We start from the raw sequence: 21,723 nt of genomic DNA, 5'->3' as shown, positions 1-21,723 counted from the left end.
AATTCCCTGGCTGTCCAGTGGTTAGGACTTGGCACTTTCACTGTCGGAGCCCAGGTTCCATCCCTGGTCAGGGAACTAAGATCCCATAAGCCACACAGCACGGCCAAAAAAAAAAAAAAAAATTAGCTTGATTGTGGCAATTATTTTACAAGGTATATACAAAAATAAATGTGTATACCTTAAATATATACAGGTTTTGTCAATTATACACCAACAAAGCTGAAAATAAAATACATACATAATAAGAATAGCTAAACACATATAATACTACATATTATGTGCCAGAGCCCAACCAAAGGGCTTTGCATATATTAACTCATCTAACCCTCACAACAACCCTGTGAGGTTGGTGCCAGTAGTATCTCCACTTTGTAGATGTGTAAGCTAAGGTACAGAGAATTTAAGCAACTTGTCCAGCTAGTACTGGCAGAGCTGGTAATTGAATCCAGGCATTGCAACTTGTGTCCCCGCAGTTAGCTACTCTATTTAAAACACCGGACCATGGAACTGAATGAGATTACCTAGGGGGAGGGATGGATAGAAGTTCTCCTTCCCTACCTACCTGCTTTGAAAACATGCTTTATATCTCATACAAAATATTTATACTCATTTCCAAACTCTTCATTTTGTTTCATTGATCAATACTTCTTTTTCTGCTCCGTACCATCGTATCTAAAACATGGTGATACATATATATATATATATATATACATACATACACATATATATACATACACATACATATACCCTATCCTACTTAATTCTCATAGTGCTATAAGGAAAGTACAGTTATTAACGTCAACCCACTTTATAAATGATAAAACTGAGAACTGGACAAAAACTTGAAACAACTCTAATGTTCTTCATAGGTGAATAAACTATGGTATATCTATATAATGGAATCTACTCAGTAATAACAAGGAACAAGTTACTGATACACACAACTACATGGATGAATCTTAAAAACATTGTTCTACGTGAAAGAAGCCAGTCTTGAGTGGTTACAGACTATGTGATTCTATTTATGTGATATTCTCAAGAGGAAACAAAGTTTTAATGACGGAGAACAGATTAGTGGATTATGGCGGAGGATGTGTCTATAAAGAGATAGCATGAGGGAGATTTGGGGAGTGATGGAACTGTTCTGTATCCTGATTATGATGGTGGTTTCACAAATCTATACATGTGTTAAATTCATAGAACTGTGTATCAAAAAAGTCAATTTTACTGTATATTTAAAAAATACAATTATTTTTCTTTAAAAAAAACTGAGGCAGAAAGAGATATTAAGCAATTTTCCCAAGGTCACGTGTCTTGTAAACGTCAAAACAGGTACAGGACTTGGAGCTGAATTACACTGTCTCCAATTGACCCCATCCAGTTACCTGCAGCCCCTCTGAACATGACCCTTTGCTCTCCTCTCCCCCAGAGAACACCGCCTGGCCAGGTACCCCTTTGTTCTGGGGACACTTTCCCTTTCTTCTTGCTGCCAATCCAAATCCTACCTGTCTCTTGAAGCCTGGCCTCACCCTCTCCCCTCCAGGCACACCCATAGTGACTTCTCCCTCCAGTTGCTAACAGCTCATTTCACTTATATAACATACTCCAAGTACTTGCAAGAAGAATTTGCATCGGCCGAAGCCCTAGAGGGAAAAGGAACCAACATGCACTGCATGTTTAGACAGGTACCAGGTGCTCCTAGAGGCTTTCACATGTGCGATCTCATTTAATCCTCATACAACCTGTGTAGTCGACAATTATATCCCACTTTAAATGTGAGGGAACAGGCTTGAAGAGGTTAGTCTGTCCAGTGTCACACAGCTGGGGATCAGTAGAGCCAAGAGTTGAAACTCTGTTGGACAGCAAAACCCATCCTCTTTCCATTACCTCATGCTACCTCTCAGGGGGCTTCATGGATGAACTAGTCAGCTCGATTCCTGTGCATTCATTCATTCCGATGCACATTCAGTCCTGTACATTCATCTTGTCTACAGAACAGGTCCTCACAGGCACAACCTACCTCCTCAGCTCCCCCTCCTCTTTTTTTTTTTTTTTTTGCCTCTAGAATGCACAGTACGCCCATAAGAGTGTTAGGCCCGGACTGGTGACTCAAGATTTCTGGGCTTATAAACACAAGAGCCCAGTTGCTGCACAGAGTTGAATAATTGGGGTCGGGGTGGGGGGGCGGCGGGGAGGTGGCGTTCCATAAAGAATGCACAATAACATGGCCGGCACAGCCTCACCTCCAGTTATCAAGACTGCCCACATGAAGAAGAGGGTGGGGGAAGGGGAGTTTCAGGGTCCACAGCACCACTGGTGGAAATCCAAAACCTCATGGGTGCGCGAAGCCCCAGGTCCCCAGTGGCCCTGAGGCATTAAGAAGACTACCTCATGGAGAAGTAGTATTAACCATTGAACGACAGTTTAATAAAATATAACAGCTCACATTATTGTGCACTTAACTATACACCAGATATTATGCTAAAGACTATACATATATTACCTCATTTAACCCTCCTAATAACCCTATAAGGGAAGAACTATTACCAGTCCCATTTTACAGATGAAGAAACTAAGGTACATGGAGACTAAGTAATTTACCCAAAATCACACAGTCATTCAGTGACAACACTGGGCTTGAACCCAGACCACCTGAGTCCACACGTAACCGCTATACATGCAGCTCCACTTTGCCTGGAGAAGACGAAGAGGGTCCCCTACCAGTAAGGAATCCACAGCCTGTAACACCATCTTGTTCACCTATTTGACCTCCACTCCTGGCAGTGACTTCCAGACAACACGGAGGAAGGTATTTTTCATAGAAGTACTGATTTTAGCATAACAGTTTAGAGCTGAAATTTACAGGCTCTATCTTGTGCAATCCCCTCAGCAACGGGATGGTGGTGATGATGGTTAGGTCAATAAATGTATTTAACAGTAGGATTTTCCTAGAATCACTGCACTAAAGAAAAATGGAAATTATTAACTAAAAATTAATAATTAAAAAAATATTGTTTCCGCTTAATTTACAAATTCAGCCTTTACCTAACAAAAAAACAGATTATATTCCCCTCCTCAGAATTCTTGACCTCAGCAGGAAAAGGAGGCAAAAAAGGCTGTTAGCATAACAAGTGAAATGAAATAAAATATGGAAGTACAAAGAAAAAGTCACACTTTATTGGGGGAAATAAATCTAATTCTTAATGAACTAAGAAGAGAAAATAAATGAAGTGAATGATTTGCCTGACCCGCACATGTCATTTATTCTCATATCCTACAACATTAATGAAAAGAAATTGGACCCTGGGCTGAAATAAACATGAGAGATTTAGCCTCATGCAGTGACCGAGTGCAAACTTCGAAGCCCGACAGGCCAGCATGAGAATCCCTGCTCCATTGCTCACCAGGTCTGTGACTCTGAGTACCTTTGATAAATTCTCCATGCCAGCTTCCCCATGCCTAAGATGAGGAAAATTTCAGTAGCCACCTTGCAGGGTTAAGGAGGATTGAACAAGATCATCCGTGTAAGGAGCTCAGCACAGTGCCTGGCATCTAGCGAACATGCAATGAATGTCAGCTATGAGTAAAGCTTCAGCAATTGGTTTTATTTTGCTTTATAGAACATAGAGAAATTGAGCTTCTCTATCTTTTTACAAATTGTTTAAAGTATACTTTCATTAACTTCATTGTAAGAATTGATACTTTACCTCTAATGCATGAAGATCTTTCCCTGCAGTTCTAAAGCTCTTTCACTTATGATTACCTGCATTTATGAATAACTACAAACACAGCTTCCATAGGTTCTTCTCCCTACTTATGCCCATAAAGTTAAACAAAGATAACATTTGGGAAAATATGAGAAAGTGTGTTTCTTCTTGTCTTGATACTTAGCTGGATACCAGCCCAGTGTTTGCAGATAGATTTTATTTAATAGAAAACTTGGGCAAACCAAAGTTAATATAAAGAGTATCTCCCACCTAATTCTCACTAGTTTTTATCCCTTTTTGCTTCTGAAGAGCAAAATCCCAATAACTCAACATAATAAAGACAAGCATCTCACAAGTACCATGGGTATAAGTGATACACAAAGAACATCTCTGAGAAAAAAAAATGTCAGTGATATTCACCAAACCTTCAAAGATTATTGGAGGACTTAAAGTTATGCTCATTAGGAATTCAGATTAGGAGAACTTTTGATGAATGCCTGCTGTTTGAAGTATTAGAACTAGAAGTCCTGTCATCATAAACATCCTAGAAACAGGGGTCCTGCGTGTTATGTATTCTGCACAGTACTCTCAACAAAATGGAGACAATAACACTTTATTAAATTATAATAATGGTGATTCATGGGGCAGTAACAGAAAAGTTGAGTATTAAGTATGCTTTTTATAATTCACAAGGATGTGGCCCTTAAAACAGGTCATTCAAGTGACATAAAAGTAAAGAAAATTGTCAGAGTTTCTGCAGTGTTAAAAATCATCCCAGATAACATCAAAATGAATATTTTGAATTTGGGTTCAGATAATGCCCCCCAAACAGTTAGATAATCAACTAAATAACTGCTGTATCAAAAAAAAAAAATAACTGCTGTATCTTTTAAGATCCTTCGATAATATCAGTCTGTGAACCTCTGACAGTTTCCCCTCCATTAAGTAGAGACCATAATATCTGCCTTGGCTGACTTAAGAACTGTTATGAGGAAAATAAGATATCACATGAAAAAACCCAAGCACAAAATAAGTGAGAGGTAGCATTATTACTATCACTACTCTATTTTACTATTATTGTTACTAAAACAATAGCTATGATTAAATAAACGGATATTAAATCTTTCAGTTAGTCTGCATTAAGAGGAGATGAAAAAAGACACAAAAACAAATTTATGGTTACCAGAGGGGAAAGGGGGTGGGGGAGGGATAAATTAGGAGTTTGGGATTAGCCGATACAAACTGCTACATATAGAATAGATAAACAACAAGGTCCTACTATATATAGCACAGGGAACTATATTCAGTATCCTGTAATAGGGATTTCCCTGGTGGCACAGTGGTTAAGACTGCCTGCCAATGCAGGGGACACAGGTTCCAGCCCTGGTCAGGGAAGATCCCACATGCCGCAGAGCAACTAAGCCCGTGCACCACAACTACTGAGCCTGTGTTCTAGAGCCTGCGAGCCACAACTACTGAGCCCACGTGTCACAACTACCGAAGCCTGTGTGCCTAGAGCCCGTGCTCTGCAACAAGAGAAGCCACTGCAATGAGAAGCACACACACCACCATGAAGAGTAGCCCCCGCTCGCCGCAAGTAGAGAAAGCCTACCCCAACCCAGCAGACAATAAATAAAATTAATTAATTCAAAAAAAATCCTGTAATAAACCATAATGGAAAAGAATCTGAAAAAGAATATATATAAATAACACATTATTATATATAATATATATAAATAATAACATATTATATATAATATATATAAAACGGAATAATTATATATATATATAACTGAATCACTTTGCTATACACCAGAAACTAACACAACACTGTAAATCAACTATATTTCAATTAAAAAATTTTTAATTAAAAAAAGAGGTGAAAGAAGAAACCTTTTTATAACTATGTGATGGTGTGAATATGGCAGTGACTTAGAATGGTTAGATAAGACTCCCACATCTCATGCCTGACAGACCTCCATGGCTTACGTTATACAAGGATAAAAGTCTGAACCAGTGGAAGACTTCGGTGCCTGGATTCTGCAAATTCCTTTTTCTAAAGTTTAAGTTGCCTATTTAACAGAAGAAGACTATGTAATGCTTAACTCTTTCAGAAAACCTCGGTGATCTCTTCTGAGTGGCTGGAGAGATCAGGGAGCCAGTGCTGAGTTATGCAGTGAATTAAGACATGGGCAGGGGCTTCCCTGGTGGCGCAGTGGTTGAGAGTCCACCTGCCGATGCAGGGGACACGGGTTCGTGCCCCGGTCTGGGAGGATCCCACGTGCCGCGGAGCGGCTGGGCCCGTGAGCCATGGCCACTGAGCCTGCGCGTCCGGAGCCTGTGCTCCGCAACCGGAGGCCACAACAGTGAGAGGTCAAAAGAAAAAGACATGGGCAGCTGATGATTAATACCTGTGTGATCCAGTTAATAACTTGGAGCCATGAGAAGCACAAAACTAAACTGGTTTGGCTGCTCCCACCCTTGGTAGCAGTAGCAGTAGGAGCAAGGTAGGCTCGGCCATGACCAGAAGGAATGTATGCGTGTGTATGAATGTGCCTGCTCACTGGCCTGCAGTCACAAAGTGACGTCCTTAAGTATGCAAGGTCCCACAGCCTGAGACCTGGCCACATTTGGGAGGGTGAAGGTAAGCTGTGCCATTTGCTTTTTTTTTCATGGTAAATTGAAATTTATTACTGGGAATGGTGGGATGGGTTAGTAAGTATAATTGAACTATACAGAGTGGTCATTAAGCCTGGAGATAATAGACAATTGTAGTGAAAAGTCATATCAACAAGCCATTTATTACGTATATCTCTGTCACCAGGCCTTTATGGCCATCTGTATATTTCCATATTTTGAATGCTCATTAATAGTGAGGGAGAACACTGACCAGAGCTTTATCTCACTCTTGTTGATTTCCTGAGTGTAGCTGTGACACAGGGGTGAACTCGCCAAAACATGGGTAATCCAAGGAAAGGATATGGGGCTGGAGATAACCACAGTCTCGGCAATCTTTTCCCCAGTAACCAGGGGTGTTTGAGCTTAATTTTGAACTTTAAAATAATTTTTTTGTACTTAAGACCTTTTATATAATGAAAAATGCCTTGATCTGTATTCTTATAAATGGTGCTAAAATATGGTACTCCTACAGGAACCAGGGCAATCCACAGTAATGTTGGTTACTTCGAGTATTTCGATGTGGGAAGAAAGCGAAAATGAATGTATTTAATGAAAAAAAAAAAAGACTCCCACATCTCAGATCAATAGTGGGAATCAGTATCATTTATTATTTTGAGTGGGGCATCTAATCAGGGCTGCTGAAGAGAACATCAGGGGCACTAACCAAGATGAAGTGATCTGCCCACAAACTGGTCCTGTCAGGAATAAAATGTTCAGGTCCCGAGAATCCCTCTCCCAACAGAAGCCCAGCTGGGCACAGATCACTTACCGGAAAACCTTCAACTGTCTTCATGAGCACCTCCCTACACAGCCCAGGGTACGAAGGTGTCAGCCTGGGTACAGGGAAGAGAAAGTCCCGCGTGTTTTCTTCATAATAGGCCAACTCTTCCCACGCTAGAAACAAAGGAAAAAAGGCATAAGCAGATTTATGTTCTGAAAATGATGTATCTACAACCCTGAGTTCAACAAAATAAAAGCTTAGACAAGTGATGGCAGAGACGGCACTCAGATAAAAATAGACATTTTGATCACAGCACCTGTTATTCAAGAGGCAACGACTTCTACTACTTTTTGTCTCATGCATAATTTTTAAAAGCCTTCCCAAGTCACTGCAGAGAAAAAGACTACCTAAAGGGTTGCTCCACAAAATAGAACAAAAGGGAAAACCTTCCATCCATCTCTTTCCATCCAACATCGACAAATGTTTTCTAAGGAGACAAATGTTTTGTAAGGACATACCGTGGGCCAGGTCCTAGGGATAGAACAGGCAGACAATGCCCTGCTCACTCAAAGGTTACAGTGTAGACTAGGGTTCCATGTGTTCTGTGATGTAGGAATGTCAGCATCCCAATGGCTCAGAGAACAGCCAGAGCTGTGGTTCTCAGCAGTACTGGTAACAAACCCAGGGACATTTTGGAAATTTGTGGAGAAATTTCACAGGCAGGAACCAAAGTTCAAGGTATCCTGCAATGCTCAAGACACTCCTGCTCGACTTTTTAACACCCTACCAGACATTCTTTCAGGCAAGAAAACTTTTTATAGTTATCTGAGCCTGGAATCTAACTGTTACATATAAACACAAAGCATTTTTTTGTACAACTTAAAAATACACTGAATTTTCAGGAATACAGGTACCAGGTAAATTAAGGAACAAGTGTACTTTGCTTTGTTTGGATATTTACCAAGACCCTTTTGGCATTTTGAAAATCATATCACATCCAAATATTACATTTTGCTCAACATCTACATATTAGTATACATGTCATTTTATTTTAAATAATTTTCCTTTGTATTTCTCCTTTATATTATGGCTGGAATACTATATATTTTTTGCAGTGACCTATATAATTGGTTATATTAACTGTGAATATTATTTCAGTACGGTAAAAGAGATAGTATGAAATACTCATTACCAAAAGATCATCTTGGGTGTAATATGATTAAGAATCACTGAGCTAAATGATGGAGAAGGTGCCTTCTACAAAACAGGTGCTATACAAGTGGTTTGGACCAAGAGTGGCCCCTGTACAGAGCACCACCAAAAAATTAGCTGTAGTCAGTGAGGTAGCTTTGATACTGACCAGGGTTCCTGGCCTTCCCCAATCAATAGCAATTGACTAGAGGCCAGATAAGAAACTCAGGCAAGGCTTTATTGGGGCCCCTGCGACCTCAGGTGGGAGCAAAACCAAATGTTTCCCTTGCTTGCTCCGTCCCAGACGCCGGACGAGCTGGTTCCTTATAAGGGGGTGAGGGTAGGGGTGTGTCCAGGGATCAGGCCAGAGGGTGGCTTAGGTGTTTTGCCCACCCCTCCAGTGGGGTGTATTGAGTGCAGGCGGCATGCTCAGGACCCTGCATTTGCTCCCCGACACCCTGTTTTTGCTCCAGTCTCTTCAGAAGTGGCAGGTGGGTTTTTTGGTCTCTTTGTATCTTTTGTCCAGAATTTGCCCCAACTGCCCATGCACGCAGTTATTTTTAGTCCCATATAGTTTCTTTGTGTTTCATTGCTGGAGGATAGATGTGTCCAGGTGTAGGCATTGTAGCAAAGGGTCCCAGGTCCCAGCCTGTCTCAACTTTACTGTTTTGTGACTCCTATTTTATTTGTCTGAAGAATTCTGATGAGGGTATATTTTGGTGCAAATGTAGAAAATAACTGACCTTACATCAAATAATATGATGGATTAATTTCTTCCTACTTATTCCATTTAATATGAATGTTTGGATTCTAACAAGGATCAAAGTGCAAAAACAATGTGTTCTACATTTTTCATCATATTTCTTTCTCTTCTTCCCTTCTCAGACATGCTCCAGCCACAAAGGACTGATGATGTGTCTTTCCCTCATCTGCTCTGTACTTCCTCAGCTTATGCTATTTCTTACAAAACATCCTTTCTTCCTCCCCATCCTGCTGAAATTCTATTCATCTTTCAAGTTTCACCTTAAGTGTCTTATAGTATCTCCAAAATAACAGGTCCAAAATAGAACTCTTGACTTTTTTCCACAAATCAGCTCTCCTCTACCTTCCCATCAGAGGAACCAGTACTAGTTACTCAAGCCAAAAATCTAGGATTTATCCTTGATTCCACTCTCACTCCTTACATCAATCCATTAGCAAGTTCTGTTGACTATATCTCCAAAATAAATCTAAATTTTGTTCCCTTCTCTCTATTATTACAGCTACCACCATGGTCCAAGCCCCCACCATGATCCAAGCCCCCACCCTCCTCTCTCCTGGACTGCTGCCACGACCTCCTAGCTGGTCTCCCTGCTTCCATTCTTCCTGAACTCAAATCTATTCCCTACACACTGTGAGGTTACATCAGATTGTGACTTTCACGTGGTTAAACCTTCCAATAGGCTTGCCATCATATTAGAATAAAATCTAAGCATCTTATCCTAGCCTTTAAGGCTCTGTATAGTCAAGCCTCTAATCACCTCTCCTACTTTCTTTATTATCACTCTCCTCCTTGGTCATTCCATAGCATCCCTCCTGCCCTTCTTGCTGTCCCTCAAACACACCGAGGTCATCTCTACCTTAAAGATTTGTCCGTCTTTGGACTTCCCTGGTGGCGCAGTGGTTAAGAATCTGCCTGTCAATGCAGGGGACATAGGTTCAATCCCTGGTCCGGGAAGATCCCACATGCCACAGAGCAACTAAGCCCGTGTGCCACAACTACTGAGCCCGCATGCTGCAACTACTGAAGCCCGCCTAGAGCCTGTGCTCCACAACAAGAGAAAACACCTCAATGAGAAACCCGCACACCGTAACAAACAGTAGCCCTAGCTTGCCGCAACTAAAGAAAGCCCGCATGCGGCAACAAAGAACCAACACAGCAAAAAATTAAATAAATAAATTTATACATATATTTAAAAAAAGGTACTGGATTTAGGGCTCACTCTAAATCCAGGATAATCTCACCTTGAGATTCTTAACTTAATTAGCATCATACATTCCATGATCTGTGATACCAGCTCAGCAGTGCTCCCCACACTACGCTGGTCTGCACAAACATCGTGTGTTTTCGATCGTATGTTCCTATTGGGAACAAACACCTGCTATGATGCTCTACACAGTGGGCTTTTCCTTTTTCCTTTCATATGTTTTTGGCTAGTTCTTGTCACTGCATCCAAAATGATAGCTATTACTTACTATTCATACATTTAGCAAGAATTAAGATAAAAATGAGAGGTCCGAGAATTGGAAGTGAGTTATCTGCTATCTTTGGAATCACTGGAATAAAAAAGAAACTGAAATAGGCTTAGAGAAACAGAAGGTTGTGAAGCTTCTCAATTCTATCTGTCTGGTTTGGTCATTTTCTAAAGATCCAAACTACCACCCAGTGTGAAAATGTCAGCACACCAAGGGGATGTTACAGCAAGAGCCTAGGTTATAAATAATAAATAAACATGTGCACAGGCTGAGCAAGTCTCATAAGCCAAGTAAAATGCCTGAAAAAGCTTGGTGTTCTTAATAGGCTAACGGCACAGACAGGGACATCGTCAATGCCATTAGTGAAAAACTTCTCTCTGAAAAAGGAAACAAATGAGACTTTAAGAGAAATAATAATTTTAATAACGATACTGCTTCTAGAAACATCTAGTATTTAGAGAGCATATCAGAATTGACAGCTTGCTTCCCCATATGGAGTCTCACTTGATTCCTTCTTTACAGATAAATGAGGCTCTGAGAGTTGAAGACACTTGTCATGATGCCAAATGGCAAAGCAGGAATTCAAAACCAGATCATCTGAGGCAGGAGTTCTTTCCTTGCTGATGCCTAGTAAACATCACTATGAAGTATAAAATCAAGCTCTGGGGCTTCCCTGGTAGTGCAGTCATTAAGAATCCACCTGCCAATGCAGGGGACACGTGTTCGAGCCCTGGTCCGGGAAGATTCCATATGCTGCGGAGCAACTAAGCCCGTGTGCCACAACTACTGAGCCCTCACTCTAGAGCCCGTGAGCCACAATTACTGAGCCCGCGTGCCTAGAGCCCGCGTTCCGCAACAAGAGAAGCCACCGCGATGAGAAGCCCGCGCACCACAACAAAGAGTAGCCCCCACTCACCGCAACTAAAGAACGCCTGCGAGCAGCAACGAAGACCCAACGCAGCCAAAAATAAATTAATTTAAAAAAAAATCAAGCTCTGATTCACGGAATGGGTGCCCACTAAAAAAGAGCATTTTACAGCTGGACTGAATATACATGACTTATCCCAAAGTAGAAGTTTCTGTGTAAGAGGTCAATAAAAAAAAAGCACCAAGCTCACTGTCAAACAGAATTATGCTGCCCTCCTGTGTCTATTTGCTTTTTCCCATCTTCGTAAACTGAAGACCCAGAGGAGTCTTTATTACTTCTAAGCCAAATCATTGGATCTCTTCATTCTTTAGAAGTAAAGTTGTATGCAAATCTGAGGTACTTGTATCACAAACTTAATGGTCATAATATGTCTTTTGATTATAGTAAGTGTGTTTGAAAGTGCTATGAAACAATATCAAATACAGTAATATCTACAACAAAATGAAAAGGTAACAATTCGGCCAAAGAAGAATTGTTCCCTGAGAACCTAAATGTGGCCCATGGGACCCCACAGCACAGTCCACTTGAGACTTTAAGCAAATAATTTTTACTTAATTAGCTAGTATCAAGAACCAGCAGATCAAGGCGGCTCACCATCACCACTCTGTACCTGGTGCCACTGGCATACCACCAGGAAATGGCACAGTGTAGGGCATTTTCTAAGTACACCTTCAATAAACATATGTTGGACAAATTAATGGATCAATCTGTAATGCATCTGAAGCTAAACAAAATTAATTATATCAAGCAATTCAAGTTTAATTCCACTAAAATTACAATCTGAAATTGAAGGATTGTAGACAAAAGGAAGACAAGTACAATAAAGCCCCCACTTTGTATCTGATTAACTTCTGAGTTATAACCTGTAAGCATGCACCCAGCTTCAATATTCTCCAGTCATCACAATTTTGAACCATTCTTGCAACCTTCTCACAGGTGGATTTCCGGTCAAGTAAAAAAAAACTGGCAGTCAAAAATATACCAAATTTTAAAAAGTTGCAGGAAATATACATTCAACCTATATATATACATATATACATTAAATAAACATATACTAAATATTAGACATATTTAATATTTATGTATATATATGTGAGTGTGTGTTTGTGTATATGTCTATATATTTCAGAATTGGTTGAATATACTAAATGCATTATACATATTAAATGCATTATAAAAGGCCTAAGAAAGATATACAACAAATTGTTAATTGTAATTATTGTCAGAGGTTGTTGAAGAATGTGAATTTTTACTTTTCGTTTTATATTATTTTGTTATTTACAATTTTTACAGTGAGGATATTTATTATAGATATTGGGTAATCTTTTTAACTCACGAAAAATTAAATAAGATCAAAATGGTCCTGCTTCTATTTTGTTAGCATACTAAAATATAACTTGCCAGTTAACAGTGACATACGTTTGAACATAAAATTGGGTCAAATAAAAAACTTATGGAATGGGGCTTCCCTGGTGGCACAGTGGTTGAGAGTCCGCCTGCCGATGCAGGGGACATGGGTTCGTGCCCCAGTCCGGGAGGATCCCACATGCCGTGTAGCGGCTGGGCCCGTGAGCCATGGCCACTGAGCCTGCGTGTCCGGAGCCTGTGCTCCGCAACGGGAGAGGCCACAACAGTGAGAGGCCCACGTACCGCAAAAAAAAAAAAAAAAAAAAAAAAATTATGGAAGAAAACTCAATGCCCTGATTTTAGCCTGCTACTTTTAGGCTAAAAAACATTCAGTGAGAATTTCTGAAAAGCAGGTAGGAGGCATCTCTGATCTTCCCTCTGTTCTGCCTACCTAAGAAAGCACTGACATATACAAGTGTGTCCATCCCTAGACCCACCGAGAGTGGGGTTCTTATCTGTTTTCAGGACATGCCTCTGCCAACAAACTAAGCAGCAGAAGAAAGAACTACAGACTACTGGGTCCACTCCACTCCACTGGGGCCCTTGACCTGCTGCAGAGCAGCCACAGTAGGCAGGGCCATGATCCTCATAAAAGCCTCCACAGCCACCTCTGCTTTAGCTGAGGCATCTACCAGACTCACCTTCCTTCTCCTATGCTTTCTTAAGAAAAAGAAAGTTTCACACAATAAAATATCAAAATAATGCAACAAAACAGGGGAAATACATATGTGTTAAGCATAACTGATTTAAAACTTTGGTGAAAATATCAGGAATTTATACCAAAATGCAATGTTAATATGCAGACATCACTCCACAAGTAATCAAAGGACACTGACAGTCATACTATACAGAAGGAAAGAAAGAAAACAAATTATAATATGGGAAAATGGAAAATTTCTGAAGTAAATTTAAAATGTTAAGGTTGTCACAAATCATATCTAAAAAGAAGGGACCGGAAAATATGGTGAAATATATTTTAAAGAATTATTACACACTTTATAAACACAAAAAATCCAAATGATAGCATCCAGCATTAGCTAGGATATGGGGAACAGGCACTCTATACAGTGCTGAATGCAGTAGAAATAATGGAAACTTGCTGGGGATCAGTTTACTCTCGGGTTATAAGATATGGTTCAATCTAGCAATTCTATTCTTTACAAATATATCAAGAGAAAAAATAATTGTTATAAATATATGAAAGACAAAGAAATCCTAATGAGCAGCAATATCAATTTAAGATTGGTAATAACACTATGGAAAATACATACCTATTGAAAATGACAAATAAGTTACCTACAGGTAACAATGTAGAGTGAAAAAGTAAAACCCCAAATATTATTTACAGACTTTTTATAGACCTATAAAAACACATAAGTAAATTCATGAAATTCTTCATGATACCAAAAATAATGCTTTTCAATCTGTTTTTAAAAATTACAGTATAACAGTAACATATAATTGGGGAAGTTAGTAAGAGAAGAAAATGTATGTGACATTATTTACGTAAAAATTCCATATCCATGTGTTCTTCTAACCACAGAGAAATAGCAAGAAACATGTTCACCAAAATATAAATAAAGGTTTCCTCAGCATTTGGGGATGCTTTTTACAAGTTAAAACTGTGAAGCTGGGAAGGGAAAGGGCAAAGCTTATGTTAGCAAATATGAGAAGAGTATTAGAAATGTTTCTGAGTTTTAGGTATCCTCTCTCTCTCTCTCTCTCTCTCTCACATGCACACACACACATACACACAGACTCTAAAATCACCAGATAATCAGCCACATTGAGAAACTCTGAGAAGTGGTGTCACCAGGTGGCAGTTCCTACTTGCTCTCACTAGCTCAGGTCTCTTGCATAACACAAAACAAAGTCATCACAGAACAGTTTCCTCCTAAAGTCCCATGATTCCAGCACAGAGGTCTCAAACTTTTCCTGCAAGGGCCAGAGAATAAATATTTTAGGCTTTGCAAGCCATATAGTCACAACTACTGAACTCTCATTCCAGCACAAAAGCAGCCATAAACAATACTTCTATGAATGAGCATGGATAAAACATCACAGATGATGAAATTTGAATTTCATATAATTTTCATGTATCAATAAATATTCTCCTTTAAAAAAATTTCTTTCCAACCATTTAAAAATGTAAAAGCCAAAGACAGTTTGGCAGTTCCTTAAAAAGTTAAACATGGAGGGCTTCCCTGGTGGCACAGTGGTTGAGAGTCCGTCTGCTGATGCAGGGGACACAGGTTCGTGCCCCGGTCCGGGAAGATCCCACATGCTGCGGAGCGGCTGGGCCCTTGAGCCATGGCCGCTGGGCCTGCGCGTCCGGAGCCTGTGCTTCGCAACGGGAGAGGCCACAACAGTGAGAGGCCCGCGTACCGCAAAAAAAAAAAAAATAAAAGTTAAACATGGAGTTACTATGTGACCCAGCCATTCCACCCCTAGGTATATACCCAAATACATACCCAAGAGAACAGAAAACACGTATTCATGTGTTTTCATGTGTGAAAACTTGTACATGAATGTTCACAGAAGCGTTACTCATAATATCCAGAAGGGGAAACAACTCTAATGTCTATCAACTGATGAATGGATAAACAAAATTCGGCATATTCATATAAAAGAACATTATTTAGTCATAAAAAGGAAGGAAATACTGATATATGCTTCAACAAGGATGAACTTTGAAAACATTTTGCTAAGTGAAAGAAGCCAGACATAAAAGGGCACAAATTGTGATTCCATTTACATGAAATGTCCAGAATGAGCAAATCAATTAGAGATAGTAAGTAGATTAGTGGTGGCTAGGGGTTGGAAGGAGGAGGGAATGAGGAGCGACTGCTAATGAGTAGAGGGTTTCTTTTGAGGGTAATAAAAATTCTAAAATCAGATAGGGTGATGGTCACACAATCTTGTGAACATACTAAAAACAATTGAATTGTACACTTGAAAATGGTGAATTTTATAGTATATGAAGTAAATCTTAATTCTTAAAAATGTAGAAGCCATTCTTAACTCACAGGCCATACAAAAACAGACTGCAGGTTGGATTTGGCCTGGGGGCTGTCGTTTGCCAACCCTGTTCTAGCATCAACAGAGAAGATGGCTTTGGGTTTCACACACACACAAACACACACTCTCACTCACTCACTCTACAAATTACGACACAGCCAAAAGCAAACACTTGAAAGAAGCTGAGCCAGGACTAAAAAAATTATCTGATGATTATTAGATAAAATTATGAAAAAATGGAAGGTCAAAGAACCTGTTTAAGCTATGCTTACTGCTTTTTCAAACCCATAAAGTTACTCTTCTGAAAGTGGGCAAAGCTCAACAGACTGGTGGGGGTAAACAGCATGTGTTATATAAAGCACAGCTTTTAAATGCCAGTCCCCATTTTGTCATGCCAAAATCCTTTTAAATTTAAATTAAACTAATTTAGAAATTCATTTATTGGCACATTACCTGGAGGCACTAGCTGTATTAACTCAAACCTGGTTAGAAAGCCTAAAAAGGAAAAATGAGATATTAATACTTTAGAATACTGTCAGAGTTTTTCATTAATTACTAAGTTTAAAACTGCCATAACACCCCATTTACATTACTACTACTGATAGTCAGTGGCATACCAACAATGATTCAGGTATTTCTAGACCCAGTAAATTAGGGGCATGGGGTGAGAATAACTGACTTATAAACATAGCATTTAAAACAAACAAACAAAACAAAAAAAAACATAGCATTTTGTCTCCTGAAAAATATTGACAAAATATGATACTTTCTCTCTTAAAGATGTATTCATAAATCACGGAAATAACAACATACTACTGTTCATTTAAAAAATTCAAAATACAACTGTTATCCATCAACCTATAAAAGCTTATTTTGCTTAAAACAGTATGCTATATGACTATATAAATTAGACATAAAACAACATTTTTTTAATATTTCCTGAGTTCAAAATATATTTAGAAATAGTGAGCCCAAAGAAGATATACAGATTGCCAACAAACACATGAAAGAATGCTCAACATCACTAATCATTAGAGAAATGCAAATCAAAACTACAATGAGGTATCACCTCACACCAGTCAGAATGGCCATCATCAAAAAATCTACAAACAGTAAATGCCGGATAGGGTGTAGAGAAAAGGGAACCCTCTTGCACTGTTGGTGGGAATGTAAATTGATACAGCCACTATGGAGAACAGTATGGAGGTTCCTTAAAAAACTAAAAATAGAACTACCATATGACCCAGCAATCCCACTACTGGGCATATACCCTGGGAAAACCATAATTCAACAAGAGTCATGTACCACAATGTTCACTGCAGCTCTATTCACAATAGCCAGGACATGGAAGCAACCTAAGTGTCCATCGACAGATGAATGGATAAAGAAGATGTGGCACATATATACAATGGAATATTACTCAGCCATAAAAAGAAATGAAATTGAGGTATTTGTAGTGAGGTGAATGGACCTAGAGTCTGTCATACAGAGTGAAGTAAGTCAGAAAGAGAAAAACAAATACCTCATGCTAACACATATATATGGAATCTAAAAAAAATAAAAATAAAAATGTTCTGAAGAACCTAGAGGCAGGACAGGAATAAAGATGCAGACGTAGAGAATGGACTTGAGGACATGGGGAGGGGGAAGGGTAAGCTGAGACGAAGTGAGAGAGTGGCATGGACTTATATATACTACCAAATGTAAAATAGATAGCTAGTGGGAATCAGCCACATAGCACAGGGAGAGCAGCTCGGTGCTTTGTGACCACCTAGAGGGGTGGGATAGGGAGGGTGGGAGGGAGACACAAGAGGAAGGGGATATGGGGATATATTTATAGGTATAGCTGATTCATTTTGTTATAAAGCAGAAACTAACACACCATTGTAAAGCAATTATACTCCAATAAAGATGTTAAAAAAAAAATAGTGAGGGCTTCCCTGGTGGCGCAGTGGTTGAGAGTCCGCCTGCAGATGCAGGGGACACGGGTTCATGCCCTGGTCTGGGAGGATCCCACGTGCTGCAGAGCGGCTGGGCCCGTGAGCCATGGCCGCTGAGCTTGCGCGTCCAGAGCCTGTGCTCCACAATGGGAGAGGCCACAACAGTGAGAGGCCCGCGTACTGCAAAAAAAAAAAAAAAAAAAATAGTGTGCCCATGTTCAATGTCTATAAGGCCAAGAATAAAATTTAAATATTGAAAGTAATTTAAAATACAAATGGTATAAAAATAAAAAATCAGTAAAGATAATTTCCACAACATATTAGAAAAACATTTTAATATAGACAATAATGGTGATTATAGTTAATACGGTAGTTGAAAGTTACTAAGAGAGTAGATCTTAAATGTTCTCACCACAAAAAAGAAATGGTAATTATGTAACATGCTAGAGGTGTAAGCTAACACTACTGTAATAATCATTTTGCTAAATATCTGAGTATCAAATCAACATGCTGTTACCTTAAACTTACACAATGTTGTATGTCAATTATATCCTCAAATAAAGCTGAAAAAAATATATACAATAAAAAATATATACAAAAAAATAAAAAAATTCTCCCTTTGTAGATTTATGAAAAACATTAATACATGAGGACAGAATTTTAAATGCCAAGAAACTTAAAAGCCAAGACACCCCATAATTTTGGGTTTTCCAAACAGGAAGAAGGACTATATCTTTTCCAACCATCACCCCAATGGTAATGTAAAGCGTTTAAGCTATCTCAGTCTCTAAATTCCTTACACTCAATTAATTCTCACCACGTGGCATGTCATGAATTGGAAGACTTAATATTGTTTAGATGGCAACATTCTCCAAACTGATCTACAGGTTCAATGCAATCTATCATTGCCTATCAACATCCTAGCTGGCTTCTTTGCAGAAACAGACAAGCTGATCCTAAAATTCGTATGGCAAACTAAGGGAACCCAAATAGCAAAAAACAGGCTTGAAAGAGAAGAACTAAGTTGGAGGACTCACACTTCCTGATTTTAAAACTTTCTATAAAGCTACAATAATCAAAATAGTGTGGCACTGTAATAATGATAGATTTATGAATCAATGGAATAGAATTGAGACCCCCCCAAAAAAACACCTCACATTTACAGTCAATTGATTTTCAACAAGAGTGCCATGACCATTCAATGGGGGAAAACTACTCTTAGTAACAATGGTGCTGAGACAACTGGATATCCAGATGCAAAAGAATGAAATTGGACCCTTAGCTCATGCCATTTACAAAAATCAACTCAATATGTATTATAGACTTAAATGTAAGAGCTAAAATGATAAAACTCTTAGAAGAAAATATAGACATAAATCTTTGACTTGAATTACACAATGGTTTCTTAGTTATGACATCAAAGGCAGAAGTAACAAAAGAAAAATAGATAAAATATAATTCATCAAAATTAAAAACGTTTGTGTTTCAGAGAACACCATTAAGAAAGCAAAAAGATAGTCCAAAGAATGGGAGAAAGTATTTGTCAATCATACATCTGATATGAAAGTTATATCTATAATATATAAAGAACTTACAACTCAATAATAAAAACCCAATTAAAATATAGGAAGAGGATCCGAATAGACACTTCTCCAAATAAGATATACAAATGGCCAATAAGCACATGAAAAAATGCTCAACATCATTAGCTATCAGGGAAATGCAAATCAAACCCACGAGGTACCACTTCATATCCACAAGGATGGCTACCAATCAAAAGGATAAATAATAACAAGTGTTGGCCAGGATGTGGAGAAATCAAATCTCATATATTGCTGGTGGAATGTAAAATGATACAACTCCTTTGGTATAATCTGGAAATTCCTCAAAAAATTAAACTGAGTTACCGTATGACCCAGCAAGTCCACTCCTAGGCATACACCCAACAGAAATAAAAACATGTTTACAAAAAAAACTTGTACACAAATATTTATAGCAGCATTATTCATCATAGCACCAAAGCAAAAATAATCCAGATGTCCATCATCTGATGAATGGATAAACAAAATGTGGTTTATCCATAAAATGGGACATTATTTGGACATAAAAAGAAGTGAAATCTTGACACATTCTATAGCAAGGAAGAATCTTGAAAACATTATGCTAAATGAAAGAATCCAGTTACAAATGACCACATATTATATAATTCCATATATATGAAATATCCAGAATACGCAAATCTATAGAGGCAGAAAGATTAGTCAGTAGTTTCCTAGGGCTGGAAGGGATGAGGAAGAATGGGTATAGGGTTTCTTTCCATGGTGATGAAAATGTTCTAAAATTGATTACGGTGATGGTTAAACAACTCTGTTAAGATATAAAAACCATTTAATTGTAATAAAACAAACATAATCATACCATCCAGTAAATGCCATACATATCTAGAAAAGGGTTTGTAATTGAATCAATGACATGATTGAAATTTTACACAGACTATCTTGAACATAAATATGGGGTAAATGTGGAAGTATCACAACTTAGAAAATAGAATTTTATATCTGTGAATTACATATACACAATAGTCTCTCTCTCTTTTGTTGGGGGTGAAGGGGGGAGTACCTACTTTCTAAAATGTCTGCTACAGCTCCAGGATCTATTGCATTTTCAAATACCTGCAGGAAAAAAAATGGGGAAAATAAATCTTCAAAGTTTTATTAATATATACTTATAGAAAATCTAGAGCATATTCTTCCAAATAATTAACACATGTCAAATCCAGCCATAGAATATTTTAGGATTCAACAGGAGTACCTTTAACAGGTATGTGGTTAAAAGTTCAACAAATGACTATAGAATAAATGAATGAGAATGAACACAACACCAAGTACAAGGAAAATTTAAGTTAGCTGAATCTACCACATGTTCAAAACGTCATCTACTTGACCTAGCCCCACAGTTTGTTGCTAAAAGCACATCTGGCATCTACCTGAAAGAGTCTTGTTTGAGTACCTAGAAAAACATCCTGAATACAACAGATACTTATTACATGTTAACTGAATAAATGGCTTCTCTTCCCAAGCCATTGGTTGTGCTAAAAAGGAACATAAATAAAAATTCTATGTGCAACACAAAAGAAAAGCTAAGTATTCATAGCTAGACTCCCACAGAATCCAAAAATAACAAGAGAGAGAGCCTCATAAGTTTTAGGTGTATCATGAAGCACAAGAAAAACACTGTGATACCTGTCTACCCACAGCCAAATATGTTTATTTTGTCCTTGAGATAAAAGGGCCTAGGGGGACTGAGGTAAAGGCATAACATGACCCTCTCCCTGAACTCTAGAACCCTGTAAGAAACATAAGTTTTCAGCAGAGTTTGTTTTCAGGCATTAAATTTCTGATTTAAACGGTGTTTAACCTTAAGCATGATTAAAATCTGCTCTTGATCCAAAACCAGGTCTGCTTTAACCACAAAAGTGGAGGCTGTCCCCTGTAATCCACTTCTGTCTTACTGACTTGGATTTAACAAGCAAATGTGAGTGAGCTGGGGGTTTTTCCAAAATTTTTCCAGTAATATTAGTTCATCCCTTCTCTTCATCCATGTCTAAGAATTTTCTCAAGGATGATCGTGGGGAATAAATGATCAACATGAACTGCTCAAACACAATGGCTCATACATTCTTTATGAGTAATTTCTTGTTTATCTGAATGCTTTAGAACATTGAATTCTGAATTATACAGAAGGTCCAAGGAGGAGAAAGTGTTTTCACTACTCCCTGCAAGTATTTGCAGCTAGAGAATGGAACAGATACAAGAAAGCTAGAGCCAACTGGTAGAAAGCTTGAATATGAACTCAAACAGCTCACACAAGAAGGCAACTTTTCAAAATTTAAAATAA

The 21,723-nt window shown here is 38.5% G+C and overlaps 1 protein-coding gene across 3 annotated transcripts in view; it reads right to left on the bottom strand.

Annotated features, from left to right (window-relative positions):
• The window catches only part of SPATA6L (spermatogenesis associated 6 like), a 45,535-nt gene that overhangs the window by 17,001 nt on the left and 6,811 nt on the right, over window positions 1-21,723 (bottom strand). Inside the window, exons 3-5 of one of the 3 annotated variants that reach the window (XM_065879288.1) lie at window positions 20,450-20,498; window positions 16,340-16,381; window positions 7,156-7,280 (exon numbers count right to left, since the gene is read on the bottom strand). The exons of 1 other annotated variant lie outside the window; for it this stretch is intronic. In XM_065879288.1, coding sequence (XP_065735360.1) covers window positions 7,156-7,280; window positions 16,340-16,381; window positions 20,450-20,498 — 216 coding nt within the window. The remainder of the gene's footprint in view (window positions 1-7,155; window positions 7,281-16,339; window positions 16,382-20,449; window positions 20,499-21,723) is intronic. One more of the 3 variants, XM_065879289.1, reaches the window with a different exon arrangement.

The sequence above is a fragment of the Phocoena phocoena genome, chromosome 6 (assembly GCF_963924675.1).
Source record: "Phocoena phocoena chromosome 6, mPhoPho1.1, whole genome shotgun sequence".
NCBI classification, from domain to species: Eukaryota; Metazoa; Chordata; class Mammalia; order Artiodactyla; family Phocoenidae; genus Phocoena; species Phocoena phocoena.
This window is presented reverse-complemented; position numbering and strand designations above follow the sequence as displayed.